General features: G+C 41.7%; 1 protein-coding gene across 1 annotated transcript in view; it reads right to left on the reverse strand.

Moving 5' to 3' along the window:
- Positions 1–12,066, reverse strand: part of grik3 (glutamate ionotropic receptor kainate type subunit 3) — an 83,941-nt gene that overhangs the window by 18,323 nt on the left and 53,552 nt on the right. The window contains exons 9-11 of the mRNA XM_076971790.1: positions 9,813–9,926; positions 6,365–6,568; positions 1,926–2,149 (exon numbers count right to left, since the gene is read on the reverse strand). Coding sequence (XP_076827905.1) covers positions 1,926–2,149; positions 6,365–6,568; positions 9,813–9,926 — 542 coding nt within the window. The remainder of the gene's footprint in view (positions 1–1,925; positions 2,150–6,364; positions 6,569–9,812; positions 9,927–12,066) is intronic.

Below are 12,066 nucleotides of genomic sequence, written 5' to 3' on the forward strand. Positions count from 1 at the left end.
TCTGTCTCTCTCTCCCTTTCTCTCTCTCTATCTCTCTCTCTTTCTTTCTTTCTATCTCTCTTTCTTTCTTTCTTTCTCTCTCTAAGCTTATTTAGGTCTGAGGGCATTAAATGTCGTTTGGTACAAAGGAGACATAAAATAAAGAGTAGTGTATATAAAGCTGTCTATGCAGTAGATAGAAGCATTTAAGGAATGCTTAATATACAAGAGAGTGAGGCATCTAAAACAGCTTCCCAACCAGAAGCACACATTTACAAATGCTAAATAACAAAATAATAAGCTATATATCAGAATATCTCTACACTAAACATCTCTTACACGGGTCAACATTCAGTTCGCACCTGGGGTGTCAGTAAAAAAAAAAGACAGTGGTCCTGATTGTCTATACGTGTCTGTGATTACAATTAACAGAAGAAGCCATTTATCTTCCTTGTCCGGCCCTGAGCTCAAACACCACACGTCCACAGGATGCACAAACTGTCGGAAAACCGAAACGTGGGAACTGTGCAGGTATCTGACGTAAGGCCAGGAGAGGCAGGCAAGGAGGAGTTGTCCATTATTACACAGTCACTGGAGCGTAAGTGCTTATCCATACTGGGGAGATATTGGAGTCTGAAATTTTAATCTGTATTCCATTGGCCATTTTTTCTATCTTTTTTCAAATTCCAAATGTATATTTTCCAGTGCATGGGCAGTTATTGGAGCATTGCTGAGAGGGATCCACACCCTCTCTTAGTTACATCCTTAAATGATTCTTGAATTTAAGAGCACTGATAAGACTGCACTCAGGCTAGATTAGCTTTCACATTCAAGGCTCAGTTTGCTGCAATTTATTTCCATTTCATGGACCTGTAGGCATTTGAGGTAGCCTTATATATGTTTCGCCAAAAACCAATGACCTCAAAATGTCAGCATCAATAATTGTCATTATGAGATTATAGATCTTAATTTTTCTGTCTTATGCAGCTCATGGCATCGTGACATAATGCACCCTCATGTTCACACTAAGGGCCCAAACCCCCTCGCATAGTGTGAGAAATGTATACAATAGGCTTTCAATGTCTTGAAGGGTATTTCTTTAAAGCAGCAGGTTACTCATGGGCATGTGCTGGTGTTTACTGTGTAAGGCTACATAAATACGCACTGGAAAGCAGGCAAAAATAATAATTCCTACATTACCGTTACATTCTAAGATGAATAAATTAAAGCCATGCTAAAACATTATTTTATTTTTCTTATTAAAACTTTAACATTTTAATTGAACCTCACTGATACTTTGGACCAGAGTATTTAAGAAAATAATTGGTTTCACAAACACATTACCTATTCTAAAACTCACCCATTTTATAACAGTCACCTATTTTCAACTGTACAACTTTTTTTCTGTAAAACACCTGGATGCTTTGTATGTCACTGATTAGCTGAATTTAAATAAATTGGTTGGATGCATACCAAATGTCAAAATATAAGGCCCTCCAGTGCTACAGTGCTGCTGGCTAGATGTCACTAGCCACCAAAAAGCTTATGGACAAAATAACATCACATTCACAAAACCACTTTTATGTCTTTTCAGTAAAGTACTGAAAGGAAACATGTCCAACGACAAACCGACGCGTATGAGAGCAGCTGCCTCATCTTGAAACTCAGAGCCCAGCCAAACACTAATTTCCTCCAAAATTAACTCAAGTTCCACTCGTCACGCAGACCTCAATGAGTCAGCAACAATGGCCCCTCACAAGGAACGAGAGTCCTGAGGAGGGCAGTCTAAGAGCAGCTCTGCTTCCTGAGTACTTCAGCGCAGTCACGACTCGCCTGACTCTTTCTTAAGCTCAAAGCTCAGTAAACAAGATATTTCAAAGGGGTGTGACTGACAGCAAAGGAACATCTGTGAATGAATACAGATTTTCACTTTCAGTTTCACTCACCTGGCGATGACGAACAGGACACAGCTAACGCCCAGATAGGCCAGCAGGATGTACACCCAGATGTCAGGGGTCATGGGCTTGAGGAAGGAGAAGAAGCCGTTGTTGGTGCTATTCGGCCGATGGTACAGGATACTGATCCCTGTGTTCATGAAGGGCTTGGAGAAGTCGATCACTTTCTCTCTCGCAAAGGTGATCGTGAGGGGAGCTACAGCGAGATCCGCTCTCTGATCAGAAGGGAAAACAAGAAGAAGTCAAGTGTATAACATGTATAATGGAATAACATGCCTGAAACATGAACTTAATTTGCATTTAATGGTACAAAAACTATTGCCATGCTAAGTGCTACAATACCCCAATAGCTATATAACAATAAAATATAACAAATTTTATATATAAGGCATTTTTTAAAGGTTTTCCTCACTGGCCCCCTAGTGGCGCAGATGTGCAATTCCCTTCAAACTGGTCATATAATCAAATGGAAAAGAAAGCAGCGACATTAGAATCTGACAGTATGTACCAACCACCTGACATCATGCTGCACAAATAAGTGCTACAGTATGTGTAGTCTGGGCACAAAAACAAATGCCCATAAAGGAAGTGTGAGTGGATCTGTCCCACGTGTGCTTAACGTCAGGTCTGCCAAGGTGATCCAACTGTTGACTCGAATGGCCTAGTTTCTTCACTGCAACTATTGCCTTTTTTTTTCCTGCCCTGTCCATAAATTGCGGAAGCATAGAAGCGTTCAGTGGCACGTGTCTGGCTGCATATTTAGAAGGTCACCATTTACATCGCCTCACCCTGTTTCCCTCTCTCCAGGGTTGGACAGGAGGTTAATGAAACCAGCTGCTTGGCTCACGCTCGACTGCCTCTTTCCCCCCTAACATGATGGAATCACAAAAGAGTTCAGGCCTCCTTCTCCTGCTGCACGGAGAACCGGGCCGTGCAACACTTGCTCTCACAAAACGCAGCGTTGAAAACATCTGAAAACTAAACATTTTCATTACAATGAACTCCTTTCCCCTCCGCAAATAGTACCACAGCTCCTTCTTGACATTTCATTTCACTGCAATGGCCTCTGGTGGAGGTGGTAGGAAGTCTGTGTCTGCTGTCGCTGCCTTGCTCCCCCAGCCGAGTCTCTCAGACTTTGGCTCCATCCGTACGGAGCAGGAGTGACAGAAGAGGCCCCATGATGATTGGCAGGCGGACCGAGAACAGTGCAAAGCTGCATGCAGACGCCTGGATTACCAAAGCCTGCGTTAACCATTGTGGTGGCTAAATACCTGACAACCAGCCAGAGAGAGCAACTGAATGAGGCACACATAAAGAGGGCGAGAGAGAAAAAGACAGGAGAGAAAGACAAGAGAGATAAAATGCCAGTCTGGCAGTGAGGCTGCTGAGATTTCATTAAATATTTATGCGAAGTACACAAGGGCTTCCCTTTCTTCTCCACGACCTGCCGTGGATACGCAACCAACCTGACGCTGAAGCACCTGGCCGACCTGCAGGGCTGCCCGGCCATCTCTGGCATACCGGGAACACTGTGGCCGTGTCGTTGGCAGCAGCGTTTGGCCATAGCGGAGTGGACTCGTCCAGCAGCGGCCCACTGAGAGTCACTAGGCTGAGCATTAGATCCGCTCAAATCATGACCATGTTTGCCCCGGTACGCCTGCTGCTGCACGATGCGTTCGAGCCATCCTTGTGCTCAGCAGATGGAAATGTCAATATTATCACTAAGGCTCTTTAAGCACTCGGTTCTCTGTAGTCTGGACAACAACATTTGAGTACATGGCTGGTGACTGTAAAGAAAGTGACTTTTCATTAAAGGATATTCCAAAGGAGAATCCGGCCGCTATCTACGCTCAAGACAACAAGACCCTGCTGGTGTATAACCTTCCACTGAGAAGATTAATTACCAGGACAGAAACAAATGATGTGCTAAGCCAGCTATTAATATTGGTGTACTGGCATGATTAATGGGATCATCTATTGTAACTAAATCAACTTTAACAAGGCCTGCTGCATCACTTGGTGCCTTCCACATTGTGCCCTTTGACCTTGCACTGGCTTTTGTGGCCATATACAGAGGATCATCCAGGGTCATGTCCTACATGACACAAAAGCCTTTTTTACATTATATTAAGGAGGGTTTCATTTTCTTGCTACAATCAGGGGGTTCTTCTCTCCATGACTTCAAAGAACAGGAGAAAGGGCATACTCTGTCAAAGTGACTCACATGTGCATTGCCAAATGGATGTTGCTTTTGTGTGTGACATTTTTAGTTACCCTCAATTTGGTTCTGTGACAGGGTGCAATGACCTACGGAGTGGAGAAAAGAGGTCTGACTTACTTTAAGGCACCTACAAGCTTGCGATATGGTTAAATAAATGTGCCTGGCCAAAAGGCGTTTTGTAATTCGGTAATGAAACTGTGATTTATGTGGGCTTGTGGGGTGACAGTTTCAATGTATGGCCCTATCATTTAATGCCAATTTATCAGGTGAAAACAAGCGCAGACCAAACTGTTTGTCTGTTCTCTTCATTAAGTCCATAAGCCCTCACATGCATGCAAGTCTCTAGTAAGCATAAAACACACTTAGTGTACACAAAGCAATATGAATGTAATGAAAATTCTTTAGCTTAATAACAGCCTTGATAAAAATAAATTGAGCTGATAAATATCTTTGACAGTGTCTATTAATAACGCCTCCTTCCTTATCATGTGTGACAAAGGCAAAGACCCTGAAGCCAGAGAGCACTACATCTAAAATGAGAACCATTGGCATAAGTATATGACTAAATAGAAAGAAGTTTATTGTACGTTACCCATCTATCACTAAGGCAATTCATATGAAAGCAGGATATCTCACAATTCATATAAACAAACTTCGGAAATACTGAGATATACTACTTTAAATTCATTCTTATAGCATGCAACTACTGTCTTACTACGCTTAGCTGGAATCCGTATAAAAATCAATTACATTATGATTCTTTAGAGATTTGACTTGCTTTGAGTTAATGCAAATAAAAACAGTCTATCTCTTCCTGCCTCTTGTGGCAGTCCAAGGTCAGCTCTCAGAGCTTGTTCCTTAGTTTGCTTTTCAGCTCTACTGATTCCAGATCAGCTTATCTATACAGACAGCAACAAGAAAGGCACTCAGCCACAAAATGGAGCTCCTAAAATACACACAGAACCTTCAATACCGTACAGACCATTTGATAAGGGTCAAGAATACCACAGCCTAATCCATGGCAGAGATTACAAGGATGAAGAGATTTGAGAAATGGGCATACTCAAGAAAAATGAAGATTTTCAGTATAATAGGAAATTGGTGAAACTTGGTAAATTTATATTTTACTGGTTTACTGTCCTTTACAATTCATGCTGAAAACCTGACTATAGTATATCCAAAGTTTTTGATTAAGTAACTGGACACATAATAAAACTATAATGCATTAATATGTTATGATATGCCATATGGTATAATTATACTTTGTGTATGAGTGTGTCCTTTGTGCTCATTTGTGCACATAACTTTTACTTTTATGTTACAAACAACCACGGTGAACCCTCAGTATCCCTCCATGATCCCACACGCAATATGTCAATACCTCAATTGAAGTACGTCAACACCCGAGGAGATGACACCGTGCTTCCTGCATGTATACGCTGAAGTTTGAACGAAAGCACATAGCAGACACGCACCTCTGACTGCCCCTGCCGTAATCCCTCTGTTTGGCTCAAGGTGACTGTTATCAGAGCGGATCTGTCTTAGGCGTGCTGGAAGATGAAGTGCTGTGCTAGTGGCTCACCTCTCTCAGCTCTTCCAGGTACCAGCCATTGACTCCCACCATATAACTCCGTCCACTAAATGCCACTTAAGCTATTACAAGTTCCCAGCCAGCCCTAGCAATGCTCTGGGAAGGTGAAGGAAAGGGAAAAGGGGGTGGGATGAGAGCAACTTGGTAAATGCCAGCATGGCCGTGCCATCCCAGCCTTCGGTGCAGATGCCCCCGGGCCTGCAACGAAGAGGCAAGGGGAGGAGGCAGGAGAGGGGGCAGGGTGGAGGACTGGGGGCGTGGGTTTCAGTTCTGTTGCCCCTCTGCGGCATCTGCAGAGCTACATTTGCTGAGGCAGCACATGGTTGCAATCTTGCCCGGGACTGTCAGTGCTGCCGGGGTGTATTTCCCCAGTTTTGTCACTTGCTGTTTCATGAGTGGAAATTGGATTGAAATAAATGGTGCACAGTGTTAATTCAGACTGTTGTGTCACCTTGGCAGGTTGTCAGCAATAACGTAGCATTAAGTACTTGTGCTAGCAGCTGCCGTGAATTTGTTGACGTCTTGATAGATGGAGGATCAGCCATTTCATTCATGAGGAGTAGCACAGTAGCACATAGCGTGAGAAAGCTGACCCAGCATTGGTCAACCTATACTTACATGCTCCATAAGCTCTCTTATAATGCCGTTCCATTGGCCCTTGTCGTCCTGGAAGCCATATTTCCCATCAGGCACCAGGCGGATCTCATAGGTAAAGCCCAGAATGCTAGCCAGCTCCTTCAGCAGGTCAATGCAGAAGCCTTCAAAGCGGTCGTTACCAACAAGCGCCTTGTCAGACTTCTTAAGCATGACATATGGCTCCTCCTGCTCAGACACAAAGCATCACATGAAAAGCAGTGGTGAGGTCAGCGTTTCCTGTCACTCCGAGTATACGCTCCTAATTGAGGGGACGTGATCACAGCTGAGTGGTCTAACAGATAGCTAGAGCAGCTCACAGCCACTTATGCACTCACGCAGCCCCATTCAGCACTGCATGCTGCAGCTGTGACACTTTGATATTAATTAGCAGTTTGGGTACATTCGCATTGTTCCTAAAACATGCTGTCAACTTAATCACTGCTTTTCATTTAAGAACCGTTAATACACTATAATACTACACATACTACCAACCTTTTATAAAAACTCATTCAAAAATGTATAACGGTAATTATTATACAAAATTACCAACAGTAAAAAGCCATAACCTCCCAAGTCCAGTTCTTCCCTAATACGTTCCAATTCCCAGCTCAGTCTTTGAGGGCAGAGGAGGAGGCTTGTGTGCTTTATGTTCTAGGCCCTGGCTCTCTTTACAGCGCTGCAATACCTCTCCATGGAGCTCATTATTTGGTTCGTATAAAACCTTGATTAGGAACATAACACCGTTGTGAAAATGAACATACTCATAAAGTCATCTTCAACAATGTCACTGATGATTTTAGCGTGAGTGATGTAGTAAAATGCACCTGTATAGAGAAACTAAACAAAAATAGATTTGTAAAACATGTGCACTGTACTTTATAAAGGACTAATATGTACAGTCTCACCACTGGACAATAAACATGTAAAAATGTTTAAAGATCTCACAAAAAAAAAAAAACAATCTTAGTTCCTAATTACACTTACAACGTAGTGATGAAATCTACTTTAGCTCAGTTTTGTTTTACTCCGGGTTACTCTGACCACAGTCTAGCTTTTGCATTTTACACATGAATGAGAAGAAGAAGAAAAAAATTCCAGGTGTTCCCAGGCAGAAAGAGGACAGCTGCATTCAGTCACCGCTGACGACGAGTAATGCTTTAGACGTGTAATGATGCTCAGGCAGAATTTCAAAATCGATTTCACTGCTGTTCTCCGTCCCGTCCAGTTGCCTTGATAATAAATGCCTTGGAGCTCTGCCATTTGCATGCTTCTATCAGCGGAGCAGCCGCCGCTAATTCATCAGTGGCACACATACTGTATGAATATAAAAGCAGACGCACTGGCCTCAGGCAGATAGGAGGAACCGTTTTCATTTTCAGCTACAATTTGTCCATTGGTGGTACATACCACCTTTAAAAAAATTTATAAATCTTTCCACTTTGCTTATGTTTAATGTAAAAATAGACATGATCAGTAACAATTTCCTGACTGAAACACATTTCCTATTCAAAGTTTACTCTACGTGCTCTAAGAAGAATATTGTATATTTTCCTTGTAGAAAATTGCTGTCCCTTTGTTCGATGCATAGCTAACAAAATAGCTAGTTAGGTCACGCTAATATGGAAAATCTACTTTCTATAAACATTACACAATACAGTTACAAGCAAGGGTGTGTGTGTGTGTGTGTGGGGGGGGGGGGGGGGGGTGACAAACAAACCAACAAAAACTATTTGAGCACTCACCTGTGTTAACACTCACCTTTTCTAACACCCATACCTGTCAATGTTTTAATGGGAAATTTTATACTTCTACAACAAATTCTGAATCTCTTATTATTTACATGCCAATGACTTTCAATGACAAACTATTTAATAAACCCTAGCTAATAAATATTGATTATAATGCTACTTATGTTGATATGGACACCAGTCAGCTCTAAGGAAAACTTTATATAAGTTGTCCAATTATCTTGATCAAGAAGTTTACATTGCAGGAAAAAAAAAATGGTATTACCATCTGTTCCTAGACTCCTGATATGTTAAATTCCCCAAGGTTTGGACTGATTTCAAAGCTGTAAAACCTGCTTCCCTCTATCTGCCTCTCTGCATGGATGTACATAAGAGAAAGAGAAGTGGGGGAGACGACAGCACAGAAGACCATTCACAGGAAATGGAGTGAAGACAATGCGTGTGGGGAACTACATTACATATCTTGGTGTCTTTCCAGGGTGCCGGGTCTCCCAATGAAAACGGGAGCCATCTTATTTGTGTGCTGATAACGTTGTTTGATACAGTGCAAAAAGATCACAGGAAGGGTTTGTTTTCACTGGCTAAGCTTCTCCCTTCAAGTGGATTTTTGCACTGTTGCCATCATGGCCACAGCTGACCAAAGTTGTGATGGATCTTCAAGCCAGACGGTCTTTTTTCTTGTCTAAGCTTAGCCGACAGTGCCTAATAAACTGGCTGTTTGGCAGACCCTCACATACTGTATTTGGGAAAACGTAAGAGATAAAAACAATAATAAAAAATATACTGTCTAATCAGCCTGACATCGTATACTTCAATTAAGGTAAATTAAAAACTGCAGTTTGTATAAATTCTGGTTGGTCTAAACATTTGCTGTACTCATTAACCATACATTTATGATATTGTCCAACTCAAAAGCGAATGACACGGTAAAATTCCAGGAACTCCCACAGTTGGCACTGTAGAAGCAATGATTGCAGCCTTGCAGGTCAATCCAGACATAATGACAGTGTTTCTCGTCGTTGCTAACTCATGTGCCTGTCCAAAATAAGCCCAAGCATGCAGTTCAATGTCAGCACCCTACTGACAACTCCACAACACCCCCCCCCCCCCCCCCCCCCAACCTCCCGACAAGCATAACTACAGAGCCGTGAGCATCAGCGTGGCTGCTGCCTCCATAGGCAACGCCTGTTTATTTCAAATCATGTCACTAATGGCCTTTTCGGGTGCTTTTCTTTGTGTAAAACAGCTCTTCAGAATCCTAGCACAACTACCATTTGAGCACCACTAGACTACTATTCTGTATCCATGCTCTATTAAACAAAATAGCTCAGGTTGATGGAGATATAGGTTTCACCTATTTACACTGTATAGAATATCATGCTTCTTCAGTTTTTACTTGAAATTTCAAGTGACTAAGAGGAATGCTTGTCTCCTTCAAGCTTTTTAACAAGGTTACAAAGACAGGAAATACGCTTCAGGTTCATTCTGAACAGGAAAGAATATGTTGGCTCTCACTATCCAGCGGGGTCACCTCAAGGACAGAAATGCTGAAATCTAGCTAGGTATTAGATAGAATTAGATATTTCAGAATGGAGAGATTACAAATACTGAGGCTTACTTTACTGCATTATCTACATTGTTGAATTGAGCATTATTTTGACCTAAGGGGGTGGTTACCTTACCAGTATGGTGGTGATGACCAGCGAACGGTTGGAAAGGGAGTCAGTGATGTTCATGCTATTTCGCTTAGGGACCTCCGTGATGTTCAGTCCTCCTGAAGCACTCCACTTCCCCACCTGTACAAGATGGTAATTGGTTAGCTGGGGTGCACAGGGTTTACATGGTCCTACATGGTCCTCATGCTCCCATCAGCTTAGCTCACTGTATTAGCAGACCCTGCCGAGCTCGTCCACTGGCATTAGCCCGTTGCTCATGTCACCTGTATGCCGAAAGGTTTGGATTGGGAGAGCTACGGTGATGGTACCAAAAAGACTCAGGCTCTCATACATCTTCTGAATACATCAAAGTCAGAGGAAGGGCAAACCAACCAATGGAAATTGCTTTTCAATTCAATTTAGGAAAGAAAAACGTCGAACAAAAGAATAGGCGGAAATTACCATAGCGTGCATTACAAATTGATAACATTGTTTGCTTATCATTATTAAAGACTACAGACAGATTGTTCTGCAATCATTCTATCATGCTGCATTGAGGAGCTTTAGTAACTGTGCTTTACACACCTAAAACTTTGAAGATAGATATGTTTATTTTACCCAATATTTCTGTAGTTTGCAAAGGCTACTGTGCTTATTGAACTTCACTGTGTCAACCCTTCAGAAACTAGGCCAAAGTTAAGCCAGTTGAACAAATTATCACTTCAGTCCAACATTGTTTTTTGTTGTTTTTTTTTTATAAAAATTTAAATATTTGTCATATTTAGGTCATTATTTTAACCTCTGTCAGATGTCAGTCACTTTCCAAGTGACCTTTATTTTTTTCTAGAATTTTAGAATATGATTTCCTTAACTGCATTAACATTTGTTATAATATTTTTCAACAATTTTACTATGATTGTTTTGATTATATACCTATCAATGCTCAAGTTTTGGGTGATATGAAGTTTTGGGTCTTAATCTAGTGTAAGATAGTTATGACAGTATCAAAGAAGATAGCTGCGCATTGTTACATTGTTCTAACTTTTTATAAACAACTAAATTGCCATGTTGGCTAATATGGAACATAACCCCAAATTTTAGTCACTGGTTGAATAAAGAGTTTAATCCTAAAATAATCTCTCAGTTTTCATGAGGCCCAGAAGAATATGCAGAGACAATGCATTATAGTGTTTTTGTAAATCCTATGGGACTCTCTCAGTAAGGTTGTGTAAAGTGCTGTCTGGGGACATGGGTATACATGGGTATACATGGGTATACATGGGTATACATGGGTATTCATCTCACTACACTCTTCCTCTCATTATTTTAAATTCACTGTAGTTTGTTTGTTGTATTTTTGACTATTAAACAAATACAAGGACACGTACACACACAAACAATTGCACTAATAAATGAAGGGATTTAAAGGTATTATAGTGAGTTCAAGTTACACACGCTAAAAATAGTACATGACATCAATGAGAATTTTCCATGGTTGTATCTGAAGGTGCAATTTCTGTTATTCATCCCATAATTATTCTAGCTTTACAGATAGCAACCAGGTGTATCACAATTAATTAATCTGAGGAAACTAGTGTCCGTATGAAATAGCATGTCAAAAGAACGCACTTTGAGTTAATTATGTTCACACACACACACACACACACACACACACACACACACACACACACACACACACACACACATACACACACACACACACACACACGCACACACACACAGGTGTGGTTGCAAACACACACAGGAGCACACACAAGCACACAGACACGCGCATACACACGCACACACACACACATGCGCACACAAGCAGAATGTTGTCTGTCAGGATCAGTTTATTTTCCTTAAGAAGTTAAGCTACGAGTCCTGCTAATGTGTCTTAGTGGTGTCCTCACCAAGATCTGAACAAAGAAGGAGGCAACAAGAAGACCTGCATTTTGTATGCACCCTCTCAAGCAAATTCATAGTGCAGATAACACTGGCCATCAGCATCCGTCTTCATCTACATGTGTGCGGTTGCAGCACTACCCGTCCTCTGACTGTCTCTCCCTGTCTCTGTCTGTCTCTACCTGTCTCTCCCTGTCTCTCCCTCTCTCTGCCTGTCTCTCCCTGTCTCTCCCTGTCCACTGTGTTGCTGCTGGTTCTTAGACTGTGCACCGTCCTCTTTCCTCTCCCCACCAATGCAGGGACAGACTCCCTCTCTCTGACATTCAGGAAACTATGAAGCTTTAGCCATTCAAAGTGGCACAAGTGCCTTAGATCA

This window comes from Brachyhypopomus gauderio, chromosome 13, assembly GCF_052324685.1.
Source record: "Brachyhypopomus gauderio isolate BG-103 chromosome 13, BGAUD_0.2, whole genome shotgun sequence".
NCBI lineage: Eukaryota > Metazoa > Chordata > Actinopteri > Gymnotiformes > Hypopomidae > Brachyhypopomus > Brachyhypopomus gauderio.